Source organism: Lipotes vexillifer, unplaced genomic scaffold, assembly GCF_000442215.2.
Source record: "Lipotes vexillifer unplaced genomic scaffold, Lipotes_vexillifer_v1.1 scaffold28, whole genome shotgun sequence".
NCBI classification, from domain to species: Eukaryota; Metazoa; Chordata; class Mammalia; order Artiodactyla; family Lipotidae; genus Lipotes; species Lipotes vexillifer.
The window spans coordinates 624,928-639,750 of NW_006793929.1; the positions used below are offsets into that span (position 1 = coordinate 624,928).

A 14,823-nucleotide genomic window follows, 5' to 3' on the forward strand; every position below is an offset into this window, starting at 1 on the left:
CTATCAGAAATGACCATGACAGAAATAATAGAAATAATTATATAAAATAAGAAGAAACATTATAAATTAATAATCAAATATATAACATAAAAAATAAGGAGGCATACAGATAACCAAGGATCATTAGGATACAAAAATAATCATTATATTCTAAGTAAAAGCAAACACAAGAATGATACAATCTTAAAATGTGAACACCACACTTGGATTATCTCATGGATCCTTCAGAGCAGGTGGAATTCATTCCTCTCCATTCCTCCTGCAATTCCAGAATACAGTCAGTGAACTTTAAATAATGCATCAACAGCCAACTGTTCAAAACCTTGATGTTCTGTAAATGTCTCATCATGTAAGACCAATGGACCCCTAAAGGAAAAATCATCAGAGAGGAGCAAAGAACTAGCTAGAAACACAGCAAATAATTACTTTTCTGTCTCTCTCCTCTCCTCCCTGAGGGGCATCTTATGGTTCTCCCTTCAAAGGAAAAAAACAAACAAACAAAGAACAGAAACTCAAACAAGAATGAAGAGACTATGATCTCCTTTACTGGCTATGTGTATTCTTGTCCAGTTTTTCATTCTTAATTTTCTCCTCACATGTTAAAGTGGACCTGAGGCAATTCATACTTTTATAAAAGCTGAAAATATTTGCAAAAGATAAATTACTTTGGCCTATTTAAAACTCTAGATTAATTTCAAGTGGGAGAGTGGGGAGAGTTTCATAAAAGGGATGAGCTGGGGCCTGAAGGAGGAATAAGAAAGAGAAAGCAAGAGGCAGTGTTTCGGGCTGAGGAATAACACAAACAGAACTGAGAACATCCAACGTCTATCCAATGAGCTGAGAGCAGAATGACTACAGCCCAGACCTACTAACACTATGATGTAAAGAGCCTTTAATAAACAGATGGGAAACCTGGAAGAGAAGCAGTTTGGGGAAACGAGATTAATTTAGTTATGGACAGATTAAGAGTTGCCCATGAAATACTTCAAATAATGTTATCAAGTAGGCAGTTAGAAATAGAGACTCGGGAAGAGGCTAGAGATCTAGATTAGGAGCCATCCCACACGTAGATCATGGTCAAAGCCGCAGAACAGGCACTTGGGACTAGTGTTAAATGAGCCCCAAGCTACCAGACACTTAGGTGAAAACTCCTAATCAAACATAGAACCAAATGTGGTGATTAATAATTTTAGATTGCCTAAAGGCAATGCAATGAATTCTGTAAACTAATTCTTCTGTTCAGAATAGATTTTCTTTTAAATATTGAAATTCTATATAGACACATATACAAACACTGCAGTTCAGGAGAGAAGTCCTCCGAGATCAGAACACTGCTGACCCCTGGGCCGCATTTTCAGTTTACAGCGTCTCTCTATGCACGATCTCACTGCATCTCCCTGCAGCAGGGCTGAGCTCACAAGGCTCAATGGCACTATTCTCCTTTTAGACATGAACAAACTGAGGCTGAAAGAGAAAACGACCTGCTCAAGTGGCAGAATCCAGACCCTGAACACTGGTCATGTGACTCCAAACCCAGCGTTATTACATCTGAGTGATCAGAGAAACGGATATAGCAAGAGGGTCTTGAATCTTCATGCAGCTAATAATCTCTGTCTATAGGCTGAATACTATTTTTCAAGTGCATAAGGAGGATTTTTCATTTTGTAGTTTTTAAATTTTAAGTCTTTTTTTCTTATAAAAATCAATACACGCTCATTGCAAAAAAGTTGTAATTTTACAAAACTGTATGGTATCACCCCAAAATCTCAACTCTCAAGGTATCTGCTATGAATAGTTTCGAGGCTATTCCACAAGATCATTTTCTCTATTTATTTTATCAATGCACATTAGGAGCTGCATAAATGTGTCATGTGCTGGAATATATTTACATACTTGCAAATGTTTCCACTGGATCGATTTTTAGAAGGAGAATGTTGAGTCACAGAGGAAACTTACATTTTAACAGCTATTGCCAAACTGCTTTCCAAAGAGGCGGTACCAATTTCTACTGACATACAATATGTGACTGACAAATCTGATTACTTAAAATGTAAAATTTCTACAACAAACAAAAAACATCATAAACAAAGTTCATGAAAAAAACAAACTGGGGCTTCCCTGGTGGCGCAGTGCTTGAGAGTCCGCCTGCCGATGCAGGAGACGCGGGTTCGTGCCCCGTTTCGGGAAGATCCCACATGCCGCGGAGCGGCTGGGCCCGTGAGCCATGGCCATTGAGCCTGCGCGTCCGGAGCCTGTGCTCCGCAAATGGGAGAGGCCACAACAGTGAGAGGCCCGCATAACGCAAGGAAAAAAAAAAAAAAAAAAAAAAAAAAAAAACTGAACAAAAGAGTTAAAGAGTTAATGTCAAAGAGTTAATTCCTTTCATATATGAAATTCCTTTCATATATGAAAATTTCTTACAAATAAAAAATTACAAATTAAAAAAATGAGCAAAGGCTATAAAAATAAGTATAAATACAAATGGTCAAATAGATATATAAACCAACATTTAATCCCATTCAGTAAACAAATCCAAATTAAACAAAAGCAATGTATTATTTTTACCCATCAAATTGGCCAAAATAAATTTAAAGGCTAATATATCTCACAGAGCATGGGGACAGGGAACCAAGATCTCTCGCAGACTGCTGGAAAAAGGATACTAATGGCTCAACTTCTGCAGAGCGTCTTGCCCAGGTGTGAACATTTAATGTATGTGGACTCTACCCAGCAATTCCACCTTTAGGAATTGATCCCGCATCAGTAACCAGACAAGTGCACAACCATTTATTTACAGTAATGTTCAATACAATGCTGAAAAGAATAGCAAAAGTGTGGAAACAGTCTCAATCGGTCTGTCAATCAGAAATTAAATAAAGTATGATAAAACCATACAATGGAATGTAATATAGCCATAACAATGATGGTGTGATAACTATTCACTTTACCATGGGAAAATGTCCATGATATTAAGAAATATACAGAACAATTCCATTTATATATATGTATATAGCCATAGGAAAAATTTCTTAAGATATATATATTTCAGAATAGCAATAGTAGTTATATCTACATGGAGGAATTACAGGTAATTTTTCAATATACACTTCTGTAATTGTTTTGAACAATATACATGTGTTTACTTTTTATATTAAAGAAGACACAAGAACATTTTCATTAAAAAAAAAAAAAGACAGGAAACACTGAAAAGTTGGGAATCAGTGGGCCAGAACCAGATGAGGTTATAAATCTTCTCACATTCCGAAATTCTATATAATAATTAAGGAAATATTTACTCTAGGGTGCTTTTTCATCATTAAAAAAAAACCTCCTCAAGATTTATTCTTTCCCCATATCTTTTGAGGAGACTAAAATATAAGCAATATAATAATTATAATTAACATGATATTTGACTTTTTAAATAATAATGTGGCTGTATCTTGGGAGTACAGAGAAGGGGTAGAGAGAATAAAGAGATGATAAAACCCCAGCCTACACTAAACCTTCCTCAGGTTTCAAAACTCCCAAAGAACATCAATGCAAATCTCCAAATTCAGGTCCTAGAGCCAGAAATGGGGACTCACTGTTCATAAAGATCTATGAATATAATATTATCCTATTAACAAGATATTACCATTCCTGGATTGTAACTGCACAAGAGAAGGCAAACACAAGTTAAACTTACATTTAACTATCAGATGGAATATACTACCTAAGCTTTACTCATCACAGTTTATAAAAAAGGTTTATAAAAGCATTACTCAAAATACGGTTTCAACCCTTACAGATTATATGTGGTAAAAAAAAGAGCAACAATTAAATAATTACCTCTCCTATGAAGACAACTATAACACAGTCCAACTTCTCTTCAGGATACAGATTATCAATAAGGGAATGAAGAGTTTCTATGAGGTAAGATTTAACTTCTCTCTTCACTGTGGGAACTCCCATTACTATTGAAACTGAAACAAAATAATGATAGTAATTATATTAAAAGATTTTGCAAAGACAATGCAGAAAAACACCACTGTTTTACAAGTATTATACCCTCTCAAATTGGTAGAAATAATAGGGGGATCAAAATATACTACATTGAAAGAAAGAAAAATAATCAAAGAATATGGGGCACACCTATTATACAGTAATTCTTTTCCACATGGCTTCTCCATAAGAAAGGAAATAATGTCAAAGAACTGATAAAGATGAAAGACATTAAACCACACGTTAAAAATGAAAGATGGTAAAGTATAAACAGATTTTATTATACAACTAAAACTTAGAAACATTAAACACATCTTAAAAATTAAAAGTCTCACATGTCATATATAAGATGTCCTAAGGAGGACACAACATCACTTCTGTGGTTTTCTTCCCAAATTCATAATCTCAATTTAACCATGAAGAAATATCAAACAAATCCAAATTAAGGGGACACTCCCCAAAGATCAGGAAAGACAGAGAAAGGATGAGGAACTGTCCCCGACTGGAGAAGACTAAGGGGACATGACAATTACATGAAATATGGGATCCTGAGTCAGATCCTGGAACAGATTAAATAATAATAAAAAAATGACAAACTCTAAGCTTAACAACATAGCATCAATGTTAATTTCTTGGTTTTGATCATTGTACAATAGCTATATAAGGTGTGAACATTTACGGAAACTGGGTGAGGTATATGGAAACTGGGTACTATTCGTGCAACTTTTTTTAAGTCTAAAATTACAGTCAGTTCTACTATAATATGCTTGTTTTGAAATGCAAATTGTTCCTACATGATTAATACATTAGAAAACAATCTGAGCATGAAGTCAATCTCACATTTGCTTTTATGCAGTTTCTCCCCTGGGACAAACACTCACTAGGTGAACACAGAAAATGGTACCCATTTGAACTGAGTTCAGAATACTGAACCAAGCCATGTGGAAATACCCAAAATGCACAGCTGCCTCAGTTCACTGCATGCTGTGAACCACAGCTATCTACACCTGGTGTTACGACTTTCTGCCAGATTTCAGTCAATCCGCTTTGTACCACAAAAAGCTTCCAAGCTGCAGAGTCCTTCTGAAGCCCACTTTAACAAGCAAACCTCAAGCCTTTTTCAAGGTAGAATACCATATTTATTGTATTTATGCACTTCTCCATCATTTAATACGTGCAAAATTGTGCCACTGCTTTTATTAGCTTATCTTTTCTTTATGTGTAACTGACAAAGCTTTTGAGTGTTGTGATCTTAACCCCATTTTTCTCCTTTTATTGCACAATTTTGCATAGCACAGTAATATTTAGGAACACATATGTTATATTAGAGTACTTCAGTTAGTTTTTAAATGTAATATCTTTAAAAGTCTTAGGGACTTCCCTGGTGGTACAGTGGTTGAGACTCCGTGCTTCCACTGCACGAGGCACGGGTTCAATCCCTGGTCGGGGAACTAAGATCCCGCATGCTGCACAGCGTGGCCAAAAAATTTAAAAAATAAAAACATAAAATAAAAAAGTCTTAGTATCCTAAGTGTTACAGATCAGTAGAGAATTATTTTGCAAAAGTTAAAATTAAGTCTTAATTATGTAACAATTTATTGGAGATACTACAAAACACTTAGAGGCCACAGAATTCTAAAGTTAGAAGGAAGTGTAAAGATCATGGATCCATGATTCTACCACCATGATTCTGCAGTTCTAAGGTCCAAATAGCTTAAGGGAGTCCCCCAACTTTCCATACCACATTCCTCTCTTCCATTTTGGGATGAAGAGTTTCCAAGGGCTCAAAAAAGAGATTTACTATATTTGTTCTGAACATGTGTACTGAATACTTGTTAAATGCAGGGCATTATTTTAGGTGTTAGGAATATAACAGCATAGATAAGGTCCCTGCCGTCATGAGACCTTTCTTACATTCTACAAGAGGGAAAAAGATAAATAATTTTAGAGGGCGGTATGTAGTATATGAATTAAAACATGCCAATATTAGAAAGAGGCGGGGGGGAAGAGGAAGTACCTCTACAGATAGTGCAGTCATGGAAAGACTCTGTGATATCAACTGAGCTGGTACTTAATGATGAGAAAGAGAAGAGAAAGAAGATGAGGAAACAGCTAGGTGCTGAAGAGAGGATGATCTGAACAGTCAAGCAACAGCAAGAATAGAATGTCTCTAAAGCAGAATCAGCCTAGATTCAGAGGAATTAGTTAGGGATCTGATCACATATACCCTTAAATTTAGTTTTAATTCTGAGGGCAAGAGAAAGGCACTGTAAGGTTGTAAGCAGGGGAGTGACAACATCCAATTTGTAATTTTAAAAGATTACCAAATTTTATGGAGAATAGACATAAAAGTGTTAACAAGTATAAAAGTATTTTGGAGAGATCAGTTAGGAAGTTACTGCAGTAATTTAAGGAAAAGATGTGGTTTGAATTAGGATGTTTGAAGTTGGAAATGAGTGAGCAGATCTGGGATCCACTGTGGAGACCCTCACCAATGGGGCTTATGGCTGGCAGAGATAAGGGAAGGGGAGGGTCGAGGATGACCTGAGTAAGTGGACATGGGATCTTCTACTGAGAATAACACACATGAGGGGGAAAGGGCTCCCAATCAAGATTTCTGTTTTGCCCATGTTACTCTGAGATGCCTAGAGACAGGATGAGTAACCCTGGAAGCAAATTTCCGTATACTTTAATCTACCTCAGAATTTTAAAATATTTAGAATATACATTAAAAGAGTATAAACTATGCTATGAAGCATTTCTATGAAATGTTAACACATGTGAAGTTCAAAAACTTTGTTCACAGAAAAAACAAAATCCATGCTGACCCTAGCGTACGCAAAGAAAAATGGCATAAAGTAATAATGCAAATTCTCTATTCCCTAGCAGTCTTAAGTTGTTCTGTTTCTGTTTTAAGTTTGGATGGCATGTTTAGAGAAGCCACCACTTCTCCCAAATAGACTGTTTTGGAGCTGAAATTTAAATTCTTTAGTTTAAACCAAGGCACTCAAGGACTCCAAAAGCACTAAAAAGGAAAGTACTAATTTCGGCTAAATCTACAGAATTAAGAGTATCCACCCTAGGGGTAATTCACAAAATACCACCAAAAAAAGACAGCTTTTCCTGCCTTCTGGGCATGTTGTAAGGTCCCCTTAGGTTGGGGAGCTGGGGGGAGGGGATGTGACTAGTAACAGGGCTTCCCTGGTAGCGCAGTGGTTGAGAGTCTGCCTGCCGATGCGGGGGACACAGGTTCGTGTCCCGGTCCAGGAAGATCCCACATGCCACGGAGCGGCTGGGCCCATGAGCCATGGCCGCTGAGCCTGCGCGTCCGGAGCCAGTGCTCCACAACGGGAGAGGCCACGACAGTGAGAGGCCCGCATACCGCAAAAAAAATAAAAATAAAAAAAATAAATTAATTTTTAAAAAAATCTCTTTCTCCTTAATAAGAATGTTAACCACTGAAAAGCTGGTTGACCAAGATTATATTTATGATGGATAAAGTCATAAACAAATGGGCTAGAATAAGCATCTTCAAAAAAGAAAGAGAATGTCACATTCATAAAATAAGAGCTGACTATAAAAGAACTTACTACAGACCTTGGAAGTTTTAAATAACTTTAAAAATACTTCTACTTCCTTTTCATTTGCTTCTTATTCATGAGGAAATAGTCTAAACCAAAAAATGCATGAAATGGCGAAGGCAACTTACCCAAATAGTGATTATTAAAGGAAGAGACACACTATCAACTTCAGAAATAATTAATGATCAATGTTTTAAAGAACATAATTTAGAACATACTACATATCTTATTAATCTTTGTAATCCAGTATGTACCGTAAAAATAAATATTTCTTGAATCAATAAAGACATGGAAGAATGAGTTAGTCTGAACATAATTTAAGAAGTATCACCTCCATAGGAAAAGTGTATAATTTTAAATGATTCATAAAACAGAAAGATGGCAGAACTAAAAAATGATGAATGTGAAAACTCAGAATATCGAAAACCAGTGAGATACCTAAGAATCCTATTGAATCAAATGGAGACTGAATCAGCTTTTCAAAAACATTATCATAAAGATGCATTTCAATACCTAAGAGGTAATGATTTTGTCATTTGTTAAAGATTTAGGAGCAAAATAATATTTTTGCCTCTACATCCTAAAATCTACAAAGAAAAGATTAACAAAGTCAAAGTGGAGAAATAAAAAGTATGAAAGAATCATATATAAGTCCCACAAGGAAAACTCAAGAAGCTCTGGTGACTCTAACAAGAGGAGAAAAAAATGCCATAGATTATCTTTTAGGTATTTTGGGGAAAAGATGCAAACCAAATTATCTCTATTACTGCACGAAAGGTTAAATATAAGTGACTATATACTTATATTTCTGTAAGAAAAGTAGGGGCAGACACATGAAAAACTTTCTTGACATGACTGTAAGAGATATTAATGTTGAAATAAGAAACAAGAAAAAAAAGTTATTTCTTTACCTCTCAAGTTTTTAAAACAGAAAAGTTTAAACATTGTTTTGCCTGGAGATAGGGCTTGAACTAGATGTCTCATAATCCTTTTCAGCTCTATTACTCTGGTTTTTGGAGAAAAATATCCAACTCCCTTCAACATGGAGTTTAGAATGACTCCTAAGTTACTACGCACAGATCAATAACTTTTTATTCTTTAACCTGCCTTTTTAAAAAAATTAATTTATTTATTTTTAACATCTTTATTGGACTATAATTGCTTTACAATGTTGCATTAGTTTCTGCTGTATAACAAAGTGAATCAACTATATGCGTACATATAGCCCCATATACCATCCCTCTTGCATATCTCCCTTCCACCCTCCCTATCCCACCCCTCTAGGTGGTCACAAAGCACCAAACTCATCTCCCTGCGCTATGCAGCTCCTTTCCACTAGCTAGCTATTTTATATTTCGTTGTTTATATATGTCAATGCTACTCTCTCACTTTGTCCCAGCTTACCCTTTCCCCTCCCCGAGTCCTCAAGTCCATTTTCTATGTCTGTGTCTTTATTTCTCTCCTGCCCCCAGGTTCATCAGAACCGTTTTCTTTCATTTTTTTTTTTTTTTTTTTTAGAATCCATATATATGTGTTAGCATACGGTATTTGCTTTTCTCTTTATGACTTACTTCACTCTGTATGACAGACTCTAGGTCCATCCACCTCACTACAAATAACTCAATTTCGTTTCTTTTTATGTCTGAGTAATGTTCCATTGTATATGTGCCACATCTTCTTTATCCATTCATCTGTCGATGGACACCTAGGTTGCTTCCACGTCCAGGCTATTATAAATAGTGCTGCAATGAACATCGTGGTACATGACTCTTTTTGAATTATGGTTTTCTCAGGGTATATGCCTAATAGTGTGATTGCTGGGTCATATGGTAGTTCCATCTTTAGTTTTTTAAGGAACCTCCATACTGTTCTCCATAGTGGCTGTATCAATTTACATTCCCACCAATAATGCAAGATGGTTCCCTTTTCTCCACACCCTCTTCAGCATTTATTGTTTGTAGAATTTTTGATGATAGCCATTCTGACCAGTGTGAGGTGATACCTCATTGTGGTTTTGATATGGTTTTCTCTAATGATTAGTGATGTTGAGCATGTTTTCATGTGTTTGTTGCAAATCTGTATATCTTCTTTGGAGAAATGTCTATTTAGGTTTTCTGCCCATTTTTTTTTTTTTTTAAGATTTTGGGGATAGGAGTTTATTAATTAATTTATTTATTTTTGCTGCTTTGGGTCTTCATTTCTGAGCAAGGGCTATCTCTAGTTGTGGCAAGTGGGGGCCACTCTTCATCACAGTGCGCGGGCCTCTCACTATTGCGGCCTCTCTTGTGGAGCACAGGCTCCAGATGCGCAGGCTCAGTAGTTGTGGCTCACGGGCCTAGTTGCTCCGCGGCATGTGGGATCCTCCCAGACCAGGGCTCGAACCCGTGTCCCCTGCATTAGCAGGCAGATTCTCAACCACTGCGCCACCAGGGAAGCCCTTCTGCCCATTTTTGATTGGATTGTTTGTTTTTTTGAGATTGAGGTGCATGAGCTGCTTGTATATTTTGGAGATTAATCCTTCATCAGTTGGTTCGTTTGCAAATATTTTCTCCCACTCTGAGGGCTGTCTTTCTGTCTTGTTTATGGTTTCCTTTGCTGTGCAAAAGCTTTTAAAAAGTTTCAGTAGGTCCCATTTGTTCATTTTTGTTTTTATTTCCATTTCTCTAGGAGGTGGGGTCAAAAAGGATCTTGCTGTGATTTATGTCATACAGGGTTCTTGCCTATGTTTTCCTCTAAGAGTTTGATGGTGTCTGGCCTTACATTTAGGTCTTTAATCCATTTTGAGTTTATTTTTGTGTATGGTGTTAGGGAGTGTTCTAATTTCATTCTTTTACAGGCAACTGTCCAGTTTTCCCAGCACCACTTACTGAAGAGGTTGTCTTTTTGCCATTATATTCTCTCGCTTCCTTTATCAAAGATAAGGTGACCATATGTGCATGGGTTTATCTCTGGGCTTTCTATCCTATTCCATTCATCTATATTTCTGTTTTTGTGCCAGTACCATACTGTCTTGATTACTATAGCTTTGTAGTATAGTCTGAAGTCCAGGAGCCTGATTCCTCCAGCTCCGCTTTTCTTTCTCAAGATTGCTTTGGCTATTTGGGGTCTTTTGTGTTTCCATAAAAATTGTGAAATTTTTTGTTCAAGTTCTGTGAAAAATGCCATTGGTAGTTTGATAGGGATTGCATTGAATTTGTAGATTGCTTTGGGTAATTGAATAATTAATAGAGTCATTTTCACAATGCTGATGCTTCCAATCCGAGAACATGGTATATCTCACCATCTGTTTGTATCATCTTTAATTTCTTTCATCAGTGTCTTATAGTTTTCTGCATACAGGTCTTTTGTCTCCTTAGGTAGATTTATTCCTAGGTATTTTATTCTTTTTGTTGCAATGGTAAATGGGAACATTTCCTTAATTTATCTTTCAGATTTTTCATCAATCGTGTATAGGAATGCAAGAGGTTTCTGTGCATTAATTTTGTATCCTGCTACTCTACCAAGTTCACTGATTAGCTCTAGTAGTTTTCTGGTAGCATCTTTAGGCTTCTCTATGAATAGGCTCATGTCATCTGCAAACAGTGAGTTTTACTTCTTCTTTTCCAATTTGGATGCCTTTAATTTCTTTATCTTCCCTGACTGCTGTGGCTAAAACTTCCAAAACTATGTTGAAAAACAGTGGTGAGAGTGGGCAACATTGTCTTTTTCCTGATCTTAGAGGAAATGCTTTCAGTGTTTCACCATTGAGAATGATGATGGCTGTGGGTTTGTCATATATGACCTTTATTATGTTGAGGAAAGATCCCTCTATGCCTACTTTCCGGAGGGTTTTTATCATAAATCGGTGCTGAATTTTGTCAGAAGCTTTTCTGCATCTATTGAGATGATGATATGGTTTTTATACTTCAGTTTGTTAATATGGTGTATCACATTGATGGATTTGCATATATTGAAGAATCCTTGCATTCCTGGAATAAACCCCACTTGATCATGTTGTATGATCCTTTTAGTGTGCTGTTGGATTCTATTTGCTAGTATTTTGTTGAGGATCTGTGCATCTATTGTTCATCAGTGATATTGGCCTGTAGTTTTCTTTTTTTGTGACAGCTCTGTATGGTTTTGGTATCAGGGTGATGATGGCCTCATAGAATGAGTTTGGGAGTGTTCCTCCCTCTGCTGTATTTTGGAGGAGCTGGAGAAGGAAAGGTGTTGGCTCTCCTCTAAATGTTTGATAGAATTCTCCTGTGAAGCCATCTGGTCCTGGGCTTTTGTTTGTTGGAAGATTTTTAATCACAGTTTCAGCTTCAGACTTGTGACTGGTCTCTTTATATTTTCTATTTCTTCCTGGTTCAGTCTCGGAAGGCTGTGCTTTTCTAAGAATTTGTCCATTTCTTCCAGGTTGTCCATTTTATTGGCATAGAGTTGCTTGTAGTAACCTCTCACGATCCTTTGTATTTCTGCAGTGTCAGTTGTTACTTGTCCTTTTTCATTTCTTATCCTGTTGGTTTGAGTCTTCTCCCTTTTTTTCTTGATGAGTCTGGCTAATGGTTTATCAAGTGTGCTTATCTTCTCAAAGAACCAGCTTTTAGTTGTACTGATCTTTACTATTGCTTCCTTCATTTCTTTTTCATTTATTTCTGATCTGATTTTTAAGATTTCTTTCCTTCTGCTAACTTTGGGGTTTTTTCGTTCTTCTTTTCTAATTGCTTTAGGTATAAGGTTAGGTTATTTGATATTTTTCTTGTTTCTTGAGGTAGGATTGTATTGCTATAAACTTCCCTCTTAGAACTGCTCTTGTCACATCCCACAGGTTTTCAGTCGTCGTGTTTTCATTGTCATTTGTTTCTAGGTATTTTTTGATTTCTTCTTTGATTTCTTCAGTGATCTCTTGGTTGTTTAGTAGTGTATTGTTTGGCCTCCAATGTGTTTGTACACTTTACAGTTTTTTTCCTGTAATTGATATCTACTCTCATAGAACTGTGGTCGGAAAAGATACTTGATAACGATTTCAATTTGCTTAAATTTACCAAGGCTTGACTTGTGACCCAAGATGTGGTCTATTCTGGAGAATGTTCCATGAGCACTTGAGAAGAAAATGTATTCTCTTGTCTTGGGATGGAATGTCCTATAAATATCAATTAAGTCCATCTTGTTTAATGTGTCATTTAAAGCTTACGTTTCCTTATTTATTTTCATTTTGGATGATCTGTCCATTGGTGAAAGTGGGGCATTAAAGTCCCCTACTATGATTGTGTTCCTGTTGATCTCCTCTTTTATGGCTGTTAGCATTTGCGTTATGTATTGAGGTGCTCCTATGTTGGGTGCATAAATATTTAAAATGGTTATATATTTTTCTTGGATTGATCCCTTGATTATTATTTAGTGTCCTTCTTTGTCTCTTTTAACAGTCTTTATTTTAAGTCTATTTTGTCTGATATGAGAATTGCTACTCCAGCTTTCTTTTGATTTCCATTTGCATGGAGTATCTTTTTCCATCCCCTCACTTTCAGTCTGTATGTGTCCCTAGGTCTCAAGTGGGTCTCTTGTATACAGCACATATATGGGTCTTGTTTTTGTATCCATTCAGCCAGTCTATGTCTTTTGGTTGGAGCATTTAATCCATTTACATTTAAGATAATTATCGATATGTATGTTCCTACTACTACCATTTTCTTCACTGTTTTTGGTTTGTTTTTGTAGGTCCTTTTCTTCTCTTGTGTTTCCCACTTAGAGAAATTCCTTTAGCATTTGTTGTAGAGCTGGTTTGGTGGTGGTGAATTCTCTTAGCTTTTGCTTGTCTGTAAAGGTTTTAATTTCTCTGTCAAAGCTGAATGAGATCCTTGCTGGGTACAGTAATCTTGGTTGTAAGTTCTTCCCTTTCATCACTTTAAATATGTCCTGCCACTCCCTTCTGGCTTGCAGAGTTTCTGCTGAAAGATCAGCTGTTATCCTTATGGGGATTCCCTTGTATGTTATTTGTGGTTTTTCCCTTGCTTCTTTTAATAATTTTTCTTTGTATTTAATTTTTGATAGTTTGAATAATATTTGTCTCAGCATGTTTCTCTTTGGGTTTATCCTGTATGGGACTCTGCGCTTCCTGGACTTGATTGACTATTTCCGTTCCCATGTTAGGGAAGCTTTCGACTATAATCTCTTCAAATATTTTCTCAGACCCTTTCTTTTTCTCTTCTTCTTCTGGGGCCCCTGTAATTCGAATGTTGGTGCATTTAATGTTGTCTCAGAGGTCTCTGAGATTGTCCTCAATTCTTTTCATTCTTTTTTCTTTATTCTGCTCCCCGGCAGTTATTTCCACCATTTTATCTTCCAGCTCACTTATCCATTCTTCTGCCTCAGTTATTCTGCTACTGATTCCTTCTAGAGTATTTTTAATTTCAGTTATTGTGTTCATCACTGTTTCTTTGCTCTTTAGTTCTTCTAGATCCTTGTTAAATGTTTCTTGTATTTTCTCCATTCTGTTTCCAAGATTTTGGGTCATCTTTATTGTCATTATTCTGAATTCTTTTTCAGGTAGGTTACCTATTTCGTCTTCATTTATTTGGTCTTGTAGGTTTTTACCTTGCTCCTTCATCTGTAACATATTTTTTCTCCTTTTTTTTTTTTTTTTTTTTGATGGGTGAGGCTATATTCCTATCTTACTTGTTGTTTGGCGTGAGGTGTCCAGCACCAGAGTTTGCAGGCAGTTGGAGAGAGCCAGGTCTTGGTGCTGAGATGAGAACCTCCAGGAAGCCTCACTCTGATTAATATTCCCTGGGGTCTGAGGTTCTCTGTTAGTCCAGCGGTTAGGAATTGGAGCTCCTACCACAGGAAGTCTGGCCCAACCTCTGGCCTGGGAACCAAGATCCCGCAAGCTGCATGATGTGGCAAAAAAAAAGAAAAAAGAAAGAAAGAAAGAAAAAAGGAGCAGTACAATATCAAAGAATAAAAAACAAAATAAAACTAGAATAATAAAAAATATATTAGGAAAAATAAAAATATAATTGAAACAACTGCAACAAGGTAAAATAAAACCACAACAGAAAAAAGAAAAAAAAGGGGCGTGAACAAGCCAAAAGGAGAGAACTATAACAAAGTATAAGGAATAAAATAAAATTAGAAAAATAAAAGATTAGGAAAAATAAGAATATAAATGAATCAACAAGGTAAAACAGAACCCCAATCTAAAAGAGGAAAAAAGGGGGAAAAAAAAGCCTTGGCTATGGGGGCGGAGGTTAGGCAGGGGTGGAACTTAGGCAGCGGCAGG

The 14,823-nt window shown here is 36.4% G+C and overlaps 1 protein-coding gene across 1 annotated transcript in view; it reads right to left on the minus strand.

The window, feature by feature from the left end:
* MGAT4A (alpha-1,3-mannosyl-glycoprotein 4-beta-N-acetylglucosaminyltransferase A) overlaps positions 1–14,823 on the minus strand; it is a 107,817-nt gene that overhangs the window by 43,424 nt on the left and 49,570 nt on the right. Inside the window, exon 4 of the mRNA XM_007466881.1 lies at positions 3,829–3,962. Coding sequence (XP_007466943.1) covers positions 3,829–3,962 — 134 coding nt within the window. The remainder of the gene's footprint in view (positions 1–3,828; positions 3,963–14,823) is intronic.